A 15,268-nucleotide genomic window follows, 5' to 3' on the forward strand; every position below is an offset into this window, starting at 1 on the left:
CAGAGTTAATGATTCCTGCAAGATTAGCCTGCATTCCCCCTCAATTCTAAAATTTTTCATTTGTTATGGTTTTATTCTTCCAAGGGAGGAACTTTTCTTGTTCATTTATGGCCCCAGATTACTGATCTAAGTCTGTAATGCAATACTTGAACCCTTCAATCAGAACAGGAATATCTACATGGAGATCAACAGAAAATTCAGTTCTTTGGAATCCCCATATTTTTGACTGTGAAAAGAGTGAGAGAGAGAGCTTAATATTATGAAACCAGCAAGATTAAGAATTTAATAGCACACAGCTGCCACTGGTTTCGCTCTTGTTCTTCATCTCCCCTCTGTGTGTTTCAGATCATCACGTATTTATCATGTCACAATTTAAATTTCAAGCTCTTTGGCTCAAGGCTTGTGTCATTATTTGAATTTGTTCACAGATTTGAGTACTTAAAAAGCAGTGAGAAGAGTACAGCTCAGGGAACTTAGAAAAAATGTGCCACTAGAACATTTTCCTCTACAACAGGATGTCCAGGGTGTCTGCATCACCTTTCATCTTCATCAACAGTAAGGAGAAATTATCACACAGATTTGTATCAAAGAGACTCTATTGCTTTATTAATCAGTGTTAATGTACAGGTTAATTTAAAAAAAGCTACAGTTTATGAAATGCATCATCTACTTACAAGATACAAATCTAGGCCAATTGCCACAGTATCTGCTGATGCTCATCCACTGTAAAAAATTTACAGTTTTTTTTTTTTGAGATACAAAACCACAAGCAAACATTCTTTGTTAAACATTCAGTTAAGATAATAGCATTCTACTACAGTTTCATATAGCGTTTTAGTGCAAAAGGAAGTACAAATATAAAAATACTGAGGCTTGAATAAAAAACCACAACAACAAAAACCCAAGCAAGCTGTGGAGTTAGAGATGAGTGTCAGCTATGGGTATTCTTCTAAGCTCTACAATCTGGGAGTTAGCCATGCTGCCACCATCCTGGCTGCCATGACAAGACTCATTATCACTGACACTGAGACCTGCACCTGAAACAGAGAAAAAGAACAATAAGAAAAAACACTAAGTAAGAATGAAATTTTGACACAGAAATGGGAATACTCTGTCCCACTCTGCTTTATTCTGATTACTAAAATTTTTCCCCACCCTGCAACCACATGGCAAGTTTCCTCTTTCTAGTCTACCACTCTGGATCCATGGATTATAACATTAGCTGACATAGCTTTGTACCATCCACATATGCTTTTTCATAATTACACTGTCATTCACTTCATTTGGTCTGGTAAGTGGTACAACAGCTTTTTAGAGGTTGCCTTGAAATCAGAAAAGCATAAATCAAGGCCTGGCTTAGAATGAGTTAATGGTCTGGCTGTTACAAGGATTTCCTCGTAAAGAATTGATTTTTATTGATACAATTTCTAAGTTAAACCATAATTCCATCTGTCTTAACAGGACAGTAAATTCAGCCACAGAAAAGATGCTTACCAAATATTATTTAAACCCACATTTGGCATAAAATGGTGCATTAAGTTCCACTGGAAGACAATACTAGAATTTGGTCCAAGGGAACCTCCAAAACATGTCTAGAAGAGACCTTGAGAGGCTACACTCTCCATCCTTTTGTAACAGGACTTTTGCTAGCTTTCTGCTTCCTGTTTGTTTGATGGTGATTTCACCTGGGCTTTTATTGTGCGGGAGGTTTGAGTTGATTACTGTGAAGATGCATAATCCTGTACTAGTTTTTATGAAATGCTAAATATTTTCAGACCATTTTGCCAAAAAAGATCTGTTGCAACTATAAACTTCAGTGCTTTTTCAGCTTCCCTCCTTGAGCTGTAGAACAAATTCTACACAATTCATGAATTCTGAGGGCTTAGGGTGTCTGGGCTTTAAATTTTTTGAGAACTACATATCAGCATAATGAGGCATAAAGATTTCAATACAAATTACTTTCAGGCATGATCCTGCAGCGATGTAATTTACAAATGATGAGGGCAGAAGCAGATCTGTAACTACATGCAGTTCAAGGAAGTTACTAAGGAATGACATCTGGCTCAAAACAGCCCTGAAGAGGGTATGTTGGGAGAGGCAGTGATTTGCATTTCATATTGAAGTATTTTCTAGAGTTTCAATCAGGTGGACAGTGCATCTCCTATTTCCACCTCAGCTGACATTCCAATTTGTGGTTTGTTTGACAAAAGAAGAGAGTAGCTTACTTTTCTTTAGTTTCTTCATCTCTTCCTATGCTCTCTGTTCCACTTGTACCAAGTTTTCTCTTAGCACCCTTACACCCAGCACCCCTCAAGCAGAAATGAAGTACTGAAAAGCAGGCAGCAGTGAGAGGCTGCTTTGCTGTGGGAAGTCAGGCTGCAATCTTGAATATGCAGTTTGGTCCAGAGAACCTGCACAGAAGGTCCTGTAGGACTTGCCAAGTTTTTCTGCAGAGGTCTGGATGAAGTCTTGGTAGGGCCAAACTTGGATCCAGGATAAGCTGCACTGTGATCCTTCTTACACTGGTTTTAATATTTTGTGGCTCATGGGGGAACATGCATTCACTGACACTGATGAGTCCTTAGATCTGCATGACCCAAGCTCTTGAGAAACCAACAGCTACCAACCAGAGTATGACAGGAGTAAAAATCCATCAACATACAGAGATACAATAACAAAGTCAAGATTGGGCTCTGAATTATTAAAAAAATTGTTTATGAATGTATTGAAATTTATTTAAATTTGTATGCACATTTAACCTTTTCATTGAACCAGATCCTAATATCCAAAAGGTGCTTGAAGGTCCTGGGAAAAACAGCAATTGTTTAAAAAAGTTATTTTGATTGTTTGATATTTGATTGTGTTAGAAAGGAAACCTGACTGTAATAGAGAAGATGAATCAGACTGATGTTTTTACCACATGGGGATGGAAGATCAAGTAAAACCATGAAGTAAATAAAATATTTTGAATGAAGAAAGAACACAATACTTCTTATGTAGCATAACAGTAGAATTCATTCAAGACGTTTAGTCAACATGAAAAAACACAAATTTCAAAAACTGAACACCAACACCCTCCCCCACCATTGTTTAAAACCATTTGAAATAATAATTATGACCACCCTGAGGTCAGATTTCAAGGTGAATACTGACTGTTGGTATTGGAAAGATATTTGTCTTACCAGTGGCTATATTGGTAAAGTGGCAACTACTTTGCATGGGTTTTTTTTAAAAATTTCTCTTTGGGCACTACAAAAAGTTCATGTATTGGTCTAATGGTATTAGACTATCTATAGTCTTAAATGTCATATACATGAAAAGGCTCTGTGCAAAGTCAGAGAAGATATTTTTTGTTACAGAGGTTCTTATCAGGAACTTGGTAAGTCAGAGACTGAAACTGGATACTTTAGGTTTACAAGGGCCTTGTTCTGCTGATGCTGCAAAGACAAACTGTGTTAGAGCTGATCCTTTTTAGGAATAAGAACTGAAATGTAACCAGGATACCAGCTTACCAAACAGTCAGCAGGCTGGAAAGGGTATGACTGTTTACACAATGGAGTTTCACAGAGTTCATTGGTCCATTGTGTTCTCAGATTAGAGTGGAATTAAAAACTCAGTCAGATCCTAAAAAGCATGCACATGCACTCATCTAGAGATGCTGGAGTTGGATGGCAGGTATTTAGCAGGGAATATTACTTTCCCCCAGTTTGTGAAGGAACTATTCGGAGAAAAATAAGCAGGAAAATGAAGCCTTTCTTTCTTTCCTTTTTATATGCAAGGACCAGCTGTAAACTGAAAAGCCTCAGCTCAGGCTTCATACCTAGAAGTTCCTCCACTGACATCTGCTGGTGAAGGGCTACACCAGTACATCACTGTGAGCCCTGGAACACCAGCTCTTATCATCTGCTTGCTCAGAGATAGCTCAGACTTTCACTGAAACATTTCTTAAGGGAGTTTGTTTTGTAAGTGCTGTACTCATATGGCTGGGAAAAATTTTTATCTCTCAAGCACTTGTATCTTGCTTAATCAATCATGGTTTTATTATATCTGTGAGATGTATACGAATAAGCTACACAAACCAAATTTAGTTCTTCTTTCAGGGTTTTAACTTCACAGAAATGACACCAACTGACATCCAGACTTCTATAAATAAAGTTCAGATCGAACTAAAAATGCTTACTGGTATTGTGCAGTCACATTCAATAGCCAGCAGGTAACATATGTGTGAAAATCACACATGAGAAACTGAATATGCAAACTAGCTATCTTTCCTTCCTTTTTGTTTGCTTTGTTTGTTTTGTTTTGTTTTGTTTCGTTTTGTTTTGTTTTCTTTGAAGTGAGCCCTTCAAAACAGAAATTATGTAGGATGATAAGGCAGGGACTTTGCCAGCTACAATCTATATGCCCTGTAACATAGAATCCCCAGGATGCTGCACTCAACACCTGTCAGAATTGAAATTTCAAATGTTTCCTCTGGTTCAGGATGGCCACATGAGATGCTTTATTCTTAAACCAGGTGCCTTCAGTGGTGTCAATAAGGTTTATTAAACGCTAAATTTGGAACCCTAGCTGCATTAAATTGAACATAATGAATAATTTTATATAACATTGCTGTAACAGCTGTATTTGCATGGGGTTTTTAACTTAGTAGATTTTTCCAGGTTTTTTCCATATCAGACAATCATATTTGCATCATATTAAAGAAACACTGGAATATTTACATAATATTTATCAGCATTGCCTCTATTAAGAATAAAACCACACTAAGGCATGAATGTGGTGCTATTCTGCTTAATATGTATCTGGATATTATCATGGTGGGTCACCTGTCACCCCTGGAGGAATTTGGGCCTCCCTCAAAGGCTTTGCTGTGTTTTGCTTTCACAACTCATCTGAACATATTTTGGTTTTGTGCATCATAGAAAGGGAGGGGACAAGAGTATTTGTAAGATAGAGATGGAAGGTCAGAAATCAGTAAAGCTATCATGCATTTGTGCTACTCATGCTTTAGAGCAATGCTGATGGGCAGCTTGCTGCTTTGGGACAGATTGCATCTTTCTTGTTAGCTCCTTTTCTAACTGCCCAGCCCAAACTAGAGAAGAAGTCCTCAGGGAATTCTGGTGTATTGGGCTTTATGCTCAATGACAATAATATTTGACTCTATAGTAATCTGGAAGGCTTACTAAATTGCCTATCAATATAAACCTTGCAGAAGAAATCAGAGGGAAAATTAGGGTCTAGTCTAAAATTGCAAACTTTTAAAGTTAACTAATGCAATCAACAAAAACTTATTCATAAATAACTAACTTTCTCAATAGAAGTTGTTTGAATCTTCATAAGAGCCATAAATGAAATACAATAAAATAAATACATAAAAAATTATAAACATTAAAAATAACAAACACTTTTAGCATATGTTGATGAGTAGGACATGTCCTTAATCATTATAGTTTCATTATTTCCTTCACATAAACCACCTTGGAACTGGCCTGCCTTCCAAAAGATCTCCAAAATTTAAAAAAAATTATGTGATGTAGCGAGCAGAGTGAATCCTACCTATCTGTTTTTGTATGGACCTGAGCATATTTGATGGAATGAAGGAATTACTTGGTAAGGCATTCAAATACAATGGATGCACGACATAAGAAGCCCCCTGGATTTCACACACAAACCAGAAAACCCTATCACCATGTGATGCTCGTAAAAAGTTAGCTAACCTGTGGCTAAGAAACAGTGCACTGCTCTCCACCTGATTTGCTAGAACTGCAGTAGAACTCTGTCTGACCCAGCCTATGTTTCAGGTTAATCTGTAATTAGGCCCAGCTTTAATGACTGGGGAACCAAGGGCTAAGTGCAAGTTCTGTGACACATTCTTTAGCAACAAGGCCAAGTGTGCCAGCACAACTATTTATGGGGCTGCACTGCACACTGCAAATTACTAAACACTGAAACGTTAAAAACAGTTTTCCTGTGGAGGATTGGTTGAATTTTTTTTTAACTTTTCTTCATTTCTACAGCTGAGAGCAGCAGAAGAACAGAAATGAAATTTTAGCTTTGATTATGCTCTTTCCTATTGATTCTGGCTGCCAGATTAGACCTTGTGGCTAAAAAATTATGTCCTGTGAGCGTAAGTTAAAGTCACCTTCAGACAGCTCAGAACCACATGAACAGAAAGAACAGATGAAGCACAAAGGGGCATAAAAAACATTTTTACATATTCCTCTGCTAATCAGGGCTGACCTTCAGTCAGCTCTCAGAGTGGGACCTAACATTTTAGCACTGCTATAGTAAGTTTTAGTATAGATTGACAGTTTTAGGGAACAGAGATAATGGAAGGTTCTGTTTCAGTTAATCAAAGGTAAAGTTCAACCAACTGCATTTCTAATCTTCCTCTAAATGCAACACCCCCCAGTTTAGCAGTGCTAAAACTAGCTAATGTGGGGGGAAGAACACCTTCTCCCTGCTCTTCCAGAATGAGAAATTTTCAGCCTTCTGAAATAAAGTGTCTTCTGAAAGCATTTGAGAAGTAAATCACACAGCAAATTACAGGCAGGTGCAGCTCAGCAAAAAGGCATCTTAGCTGCCCATATACTTCAGCCAATTTAGAGAAGAGGTTTTTCTCTTCCAATTACCAATGACCACTTCTTTCTTGGAGTCAGGACTGGTACTCCAAGGGCATCAGGTTAACTGATGTAGAGTGGGAGAGAGAAGGGAGAGGAAAGAAGAAAAAAGAAGAAAAGGAAAAATCTAACCTGACTTCTTGTGGTTTCATGTGAGTACGAGTAATGATGCAAGAGAGGAAGAAATGTGAGATGAGCTCATTTCAGTGCCTGCTAGCTTAACTATTATCATAAAACTCCTGTTAGTCCACAGCACAGTGAATACTTTAGCAGCATAGGTCCATATTGCCAAGCAGAGAAAAAAAAATCCAGCTTTCCATCACCTCATCTCTCTTTTTATTACTTCCATGTGACTCCCTGCCTCCCTTTTCTTGGCCATGCACCGAAGTGAACTGGAGAACATATCAGGATGAAAACAATAAAGTACATGTTTAGATACAAAAAAGCTTGGGAATTTTATTTTTTGGGGTTTTTTTTTTTGTTTTTTTTCTTTTGTTTTTTTTTTTTTTAAGACAAGTAGTGTATGTTGAGCTAGAAGTTGTGTCTGAGACAATAGCTGATCAACATTTACTTTGCTGGTCAAAGATGCTTTAATCTTCCACACCACCTCTTCAGTTCATCTTGTTCAAATGTGAGGCTGAAACCACATGGGGCAACTTGTTTGGTTTAGAAATCATGGAGTTTTTTACTCTTGTAACACTGCTGGGGACACCGTGTGGGCACAAGAATAAGCATTGGTGTAGAATTGTTAGGCACTACTTTAATCAGTAATGTAAACAAAATATTTTTCTCCAACAATGGCCTGAGGTCACTGCTTCAAATCACATTAGTACGAAATGTTCATAAAAACAAATTAAAGTAAAGTATTAATAAAGAAGACAATAATAGAATTAAGGAAAGAAAATCAAAAGTTGGTTTTAGACCTACTTTCTCAAAATACAAAAATTAATAAGTATAAAGCATTTTTTCACAGAATATGGAATGGTTTGGGTTGGAAGGGATCTTAAAGGCCACCTATTTCCAGTCCCCTGCTATGGGCAGGTACACCTTCCATTAGATCACCTTAGAGCCCCATTAAACCTGGCCTTGAACACTTCCAGGGATGGAGTAGCTGGAGCTTCTCTGGGTAACCTGTGCCAGATTCCTAATACCTAATCTAACCACACTCTCTTTCAGTTCAAAGCCATTCCCCCTTGTCCTGTCACACTAAGCCCTTGTCAAAAGTCCCTCTCCAACTCTCTTTAGCTACTGGAAGGGACTCAAAGCTCTCCTCAGTGCCTTCCCTCCTCCAGGCTAACAACTCCAACATTCCCACCCTTTCCTCACAGCAGAGGTGCTCCAGCCCTCTGAGCACCTTCATGGCTTCCTCTGGAATCAGTCCATGTCCTTCACATATTGAGGGCCCCATAATTAGGAGCATTTCTTGCAACCTGAATTGGCTTAGGTACACAGTGTTAGGAATTTATTGATTTATTTTATTTCTATTTTACCAGTTTATTATCAACATTCTCAGTTTTCCTCCCAGTTTGACTTTTTTTGATATCACTGAAGGGAATGAGCTTTTGCAATTATGTAAGCCAGGTCAATTAATCTGCTACACTCACAAATACCTTGCTGTTGTCTCTTGCAAGGCTCAGTGGTATCCCAAAAGATGATTTAGGTGACCCCCTACTACCAAGTAAATCTATTTGCACTTTACCTGGGTGGGCTTTGGTTAGTGTCTGCCATATCTCATCAGGGAGGATTCTTTTGCCTCTTTAGTTGTCTTCTCAGACATTCCCATGTTCCATGTTGACTGATCTTTAAGATTTCCATTGGAAATCAGATTATTTTAAGGGACCTCATTAATTGTATCTCATGGAATAATGGCACCATTAGGATGAATAATACCACAATAATACAACAAACTTTGAGGGGCAAAGGGAGGAGTCACTCACCAGTCTTTAAGGCAAATATTAGGTCATCAAACTCTTGTGATTCCTCATCAGCAACTAATGAGCTGGTACTGAATCCTCCAGAAGGGTGGAAAACATTACCATTTTGTGGACTCTGCTTGAAGGCAGCACTAGCTTGACTAGCAGGCTGCAAGGATGCCCTCTCCCAGTCTGCAGGTACCTGCAGAGTTTAAAAAGACACAAAAATGCAGTGATCATCAAAACTATTGTATATAGAAACTAGAAATTATGATCAGAGCTGGACTGAAGACCAAAAGATTTTGGAACCATCATTCTGTCACTTCTATAATGAGTCAGGAAGCCTTTTTAACTTTTTAATATATTGTATCTACATATCTATATCTATGTCTATGTCTATATCCATCTATCTATCTATCTATCTATCTATCTATCTATCTATCTATCTATCTATCTATCTATCTATCTATCTATATCTGTATCTATCTATATCTAATCTATCTATATCTATATCTAATCTATCTATATCTATCTCTCTGTCTGTATCTCTCTATCTATCATCTCTCTTTTCCTTGCCTTTCCTTCCCTTCTGTATTAGGTTTTCATGGCCAAATTTTGGTAGTGGAGGGGGGAAAAAGGGGCTGCAGGGGGGCCTACTGGGGTGGCTTCTGTGAGAAGCTACTGGAAGCTTCTTCCATGGGACAGAACAATCCAGGCAGGTGCAAAGATCTATCTACTGCCAAATCTAGGCCAATTAGAAATGGTGACCTCTGTGATAACATATTTAAGAAGAAGATGAAAAAAAGGTTATTGTGCAGATGTAACTGTGTCCAGGGAAGAGCAGGATGAGAGTTTGTGAGAGGAACAACTCTGCAGACACCAGAGTCAATGGAGAAGGAGGGGGTGGAGATGCTCCAGATGCCAGAGCTGAGATTCCCCTGCTGTCTTTGGAGCCCCAAGCCAGAGCAGGATGATGGCTGAGAGGAGGCTGTCACTCTGTGAGAAGTGTTCAGAAAGAAGAGACCATGCTGGGGCCTGTCCATGAAGGATTACACCCCTTGGAAGAGAGGCTCATGCTGAAGCAGTCTGGGGATGACTCTTGCCAGTGGGATGGACTCCCAGTGGGGAACTTAATGGAGAAGTGTCTTCTGTGTGAGGGACCCATGCTCAAGTGGGGGAAGGACTCCTCTCCCTGAGGAGATGGAGAAGCTACAGAACTGACCATAACCCTCACTCCTTATCTCCCTTGTTGCTGGGGGAGGAAGTAGACCTGAGAAAGAGGGACTGTTGATTGGCGGGGAGAGGGGAAGGTCTTTTTTTTTTTTTTTTTTCATTATGGTGCTGTGATTTCACAGCCATAAATTCAATTAATATTTATAATCTCAGCCTATTTTGCCCATGACTGTGTTTGGTGGGTCATCTCCCCTGGTCCTTAACTCATGAACCCTTTGTTTTATTTTCTGTCCCCTGTCCAGCTGGAGAGGGGAGTGAGAGAGACACTTTAGTGGATGCCTGGCATCCAGGCAGGGTAAATACTCTACACCTTCTCTTTTCCCATTTCCCTTTTCCCTCTTTTCCTTTCTTCTACCTTTCCCTTCCTTTTTCTCTCTTTTTCTTCTTTTTTCTCCCTTTTCCTCCCTTTCCCCTTCTCCCATTTCCACTCCCTTCCCTTCCCCATTCCATTCCATTCCATTCCATTCCATTCCATTCCATTCCATTCCATTCCATTCCATTCCATTCCATTCCATTCCATTCATCTTTATGGCAATTTCCACTTTTCAACATCATAACTCTGACAACTTAAGTACTTAAAACTCATCTAAAACCTATAGTAAGCTGAAAGAATTAACCTGATATTTTGATTTCCCATGACCTACTTTTGACACTTGAACCAACCTCCATAATAAACTGAAGATTCAAGTGTGGAAGGGAAAATTCCCTAGGTGGGATGCTATCAGAGCACAATAGGTTCCAAGAATAATATGGATAAAGATAACTTTTTTTCTCATTAAAATAAATGAAAAAAAAAAAAATCCCCCTCCCCCCCAAAGACAACCTATAAAATTTAACATCTCATTCATGTGCATTACACTTCAGAACTAATGCTGAAATATCCAGGCACATTTCAATAAATAAGATAATGACTACAGAGCACTATGAGCACTCTTACCTCTTCCATAGCACTGATGAGGTTCTGTGTGGACTTGCTGATCTCTCCTCCTGCAGCTGGCAGACCACTGCCATGTGTGAAAAACGCTGATCCTGAAGCTGTATGCCCATTCATGTCTACAGTGTAACTCGCCTTCACAGGACAGCAAAGTTGGTTGTGCAGGATAAAATACACCACAAAGACATAAAGACCCTTAAACAGAGATTGAAAGAGAACATCAGCCTGTGAAATGCAGGGAGCTTGGTTCAGAATTTTCTGTGCAAAATAATGGATGACATCACTGTCCATCAGAGATCTAAAAGCTGCAACTTCGTATCCTCAGTTCTTCAGCTAAAACACACAGGCACACAAATATTTGAAAATTATTATTTGGTTGAACCTACAGAGTTGCAAAGGAAAGCCACGACCCCAAAACCAACTTGAGTTTCACAGTTGTCATTAACAGTGAAAATGAGGTTAAAGGCCTCCCTTATAATAGCATTTGGCTGCTGTTCCTTGGCCACAATTCTTCATTTTCTTACTGACCTGCTGGCTTTTTGTAATCTTTACCTCATGTAAACTGCACTGCTGCTGTCAAAGATACAATAACTATAAATTAGGTTTTCTATGATATGCACAAATTCAGTACTAGTTTTCATTTCTGATTACAACAAAGGCTCTGCTGTATGCTTCTGCAGTTTTTCTTTAAAACTTGCTAATTTTGACCTTTAGACTGAGCCAAGAAAAGTATTATAACCATGTCTTGTGTTTGTAAAGAAGTCCAGTAATTGAACTTCTGGGTATTAAATCTGATTTATTTTAATTTTTAATTTGCACTAATACTGAGGAAAAATAATCCACTCCAACTAATAAATCAACCTGTTCATTAATTACTAAGGAAAGGGTTACCAAAATAGTACAGGAAGAAGTCTTTTGCATTCTTACCACTTGCTGCAATACAATTTGCAATTTTTTTTTATTCACATTGTTCTCTAGAACCCTGAAGCCAATTGTACTAAACAGAACAATTCATTTTAAAGGTATCCCTGGCACAGAAGTGCTAACTGGTATTACATATATTAAGGAGTTTCATCTAATTATATTTGTGAATTCCTATTGAAAGAAATTTTGAAAATACTTGAAAAGAGACTGCAAATACCTAACAGCATTTCATGATACACAGAATGATACTTTCTATTGGCAAAATGATATAACAAAATTTTCTGGTCCCAAGTGACACATAAGAGAAGCTAATGGAATTCAATAGGATTTTAATCTCAGTTGGTTACACACTGGAATACTTTCACATCCCTTCTATAAAATCATACAACTCTGTGTGTGAGTTTTTGTTGTTGTTGTTGTTGTAGTTGTTTTGTTAAACAGAAAATTACCAAACAAAAGCATTAAAATCACTAAAAGCTAAATCAAGAAAACATTTTCCCACTTTTCCAGATTATTGCTTATTTGTCATGACAACTCAGAGCAGTTAACTGAGAGGAAATTTCTTTGTGATACATGTAAGTAAATACATCCAATAAAATAGATGCAAACGCATGTTTGAGACACTAAAAAGAAACTAAAATATCCTTTCATTTTATAAACAAGTTCAAGGACTTTGATATAGGTTAAACATAATGGGGGCAGCAAATGGATTTATTTTAATTTAAGTTGTTATGGATATGAAAAGGATAAAATCCCCAAGAAGAACACATTATAGTGACAATACATAATTCAGGGTAGCCTCTGGCAGTTCTGTCTCTGAGGGCCTAGCCACAAAAGTTGCATACACATTTCAAGTCATTTTGTACTTTTCATGAAAACCCATTAACTGAAGATGCTGCACAGCCCTGTCATTTGAAATGCAGGGACACAAGGCATTGACATACAAGGTCCATGAGTAGTAATCTGCTGTGTAGCCTCAAGTCTGGACACTCAATTTAAAAAAAAAAAAATACACATAGAATAAAGTGTCACAATTATCTCCTTAACTTGGTCTGTGTCCTGATATAACTCTCTGCAGATGGATGATGAGACAACTCCTGTGGATCCTTCCATAATAATCACATGGACACAGGGAGGAGAAGTCAAAGACTGAGAGAGATAGCAGAATCAACCAAAAATTGTGATTTACTTCTCCCATCTTGTAAAATATTATGGTAATGTCTTACAGATACCTAATGGAACCCAACACTCCTAAGCAGGCAATACATTTACACAGGAATTCTTGCTGGACAGAGAACTCCTCGATTGGCTGGACAAAGGATGGACCTTTCTTTCACCTATATTCCTCTTCAAATCTAGAATCTGAAGAAGAAAAATCTCTGTAGATGGTTAATTGTGGGGGGTTTTTTAAGCATCAAAAGGGTTTTGTGGTCATATTTCGATAATCTTGTGTCTTTATTAAACACCCCAAAAAGTGATCAGGAAACCAAACAAGTCAAATGGTCCTGCCCAAATAGCATTGAGCTCCAAAGACCATACACATGAAGATGTCATGCAGTAAATCATATGGATTTCTATTTCTTTTCAAGCCAGGAGCTACCAGGCTGTTTACTCTAAAAGAGCATGAGCAGCCTGCAGATACTTGGGTTGTGTCAGTGCAGCCACAGTTTTCAGTGGGTTTTTTCAAAACCACCAGTCCAAGAACTATCCTTCCTCATGCTTTTGACTCTACTTATGTTCCTTTTCACTTCAGTCTTTAACACTGTAAGAACAGTTATAAATTGCTGTGAAAATAAAGTTGTTGGCATTGTAATATATGCTTTTCTGTGTTTATCATATAAGCAGCTCTAGCCAAGTTGGAACTATTGTACTTTTTCATAGATTCACAGAGCTTGTCCTTGCTTGTTGGACTAAGACTAAAAGTAAGAGAATAGTCAACCTCTGCTGACAGGCCTACCAGAAACATATACCATCCAAAAGGATTGAAAAGAGGTTGGTCAGTGTGTGGATATTAGTTAACACAGACAATGACATCTCTGTTAAATTTGTGGGAAATATTTTTTTTTTGCAAGTTTTCATAAAAAACCCCTTTCCTAAACTCAAGAACTCAAACCCCAAAATTTCAGCCTAGTGCCAGTAGCTTCTGCTATTGGATATGAATTGGGAGCCATGCCCCTCAACTCAACAGCATGTGCTGGGGGGCCATGAGAATCTCTTGGGTCCCAGGCTGCAAGACTGACTGACAATGTAAGAGCTTGACCTGTGTTCCATGGAAACAGACTGAACAACTAAGCTGAAGAACTATGACTCTGGAGGATTTAATAGTAATTCTACATAAATTCTGTGCATTAGGCCCACAGGACTACTTACAAGACATTTAACCCCATTTCATTCATGGTTACACTATGATAGTAACATTTGTACAATGCCACAGTAAAAGATAAAAGAAAAAAGTGGTAGTAATATATTTCCTACCAAGGAAGGTGGGAACTACTTGAAGCAGACAAATTAGGTTGTCCCAAAGGAGAAAGCACAAACCGGCAACTTATAGTTCTCAAACATTTGAAAAAAGATTGCAAGAGACTGTCTGCAAAGGCTGCTGGTTATTTTACTGATATTTGCTGATGAAAGACAATTAAGCTCTTACTATTTCATCTCAGCAAGCTGGTTATGGCTCATCATCTCTTTTGTATGTTATGCTAGGAAAAAAATATCCAAATAAATACAGGTACTGCTGTCTAAAAGAAATCACACATGGAAAAGTTTGATGTGACATTTTTGTTCAGTGAGGTGGGAGCAACCTCAGTGCTGCTCCAGGTTATGCCAGGTAGTTCACCTTACAAGAGGCAGTCCTGGAGAAGGCAGTGGGACATGATAGAAGAAGAAAGAGTGGTGCTAAGTTGAAATGGAGAATGTTCCAACTGGATATGAAGAAAACATTTAATGGTGATAACTAAGCACTGAAGCAACCCGCCCAAAGAGACTGTGGAAATTTCTCCATAGAAGAAGAAGGGAGTTTTTTTCTGGTATATATGTACAAAATATGATTGGTGAGAGGGTTTTTTCATGCATGTGTGTGAGGGGGTTCTCTTAAGCAACAGACTGACTTATTTATTCCAAGAAGCAGCATACATTTGATACCTCATGAGATCCTGTGCAGAACTGGAGGACTAATCCACAGAAAACCTTCACTGCACACTGAACACTCGGAGTGTCTCTGTCCTCTTAACTCTGTGCTCCAACTTACTGTGATGACAACACACTATGTCTAAATTTGAAAACCGAGCTAACACTGTTACTGTTAATGAGTAAGGATACAACAGACTGTAGGCAATCAACAAATCTTTTCATCATGTCCTTTTTATCTACAGAGAGAAAACCAAGATGCTTCCTGCATCACATGATTTTATTAATTTTCTGATAAACACAAACGCATCAAGGCATTAGACTTATTTTTTTTCAGATAATATGCATCATACTTCTCCCACAAGTATTTTAACCAATGCCTGAGATACCCTACCCTGAAATTACAGAACCTGTTTTTCAAGGAGAAATGCATTCAGATACTATCATCTGTTTTAGATGAATGGTATTTCTATATATAAAATGAAAGTATCTTAAGAGGACTTTTGTGAATGCAAAGT

General features: G+C 38.2%; 1 protein-coding gene across 1 annotated transcript in view; it reads right to left on the reverse strand.

The window, feature by feature from the left end:
• Positions 1–584: 584 nt before the first annotated feature.
• ADGRV1 (adhesion G protein-coupled receptor V1) overlaps positions 585–15,268 on the reverse strand; it is a 237,134-nt gene continuing 222,450 nt past the window's right edge. Inside the window, exons 88-90 of the mRNA XM_079331426.1 lie at positions 10,704–10,925; positions 8,558–8,735; positions 585–1,037 (exon numbers count right to left, since the gene is read on the reverse strand). Of these exons, the coding sequence (XP_079187552.1) occupies positions 919–1,037; positions 8,558–8,735; positions 10,704–10,925 (519 nt within the window). The 3' untranslated portion in view covers positions 585–918. The remainder of the gene's footprint in view (positions 1,038–8,557; positions 8,736–10,703; positions 10,926–15,268) is intronic.

The sequence above is a fragment of the Erithacus rubecula genome (genome assembly GCF_903797595.1).
Source record: "Erithacus rubecula genome assembly, contig: SUPER_Z_unloc_3, whole genome shotgun sequence".
Classification (NCBI taxonomy): Eukaryota; Metazoa; Chordata; class Aves; order Passeriformes; family Muscicapidae; genus Erithacus; species Erithacus rubecula.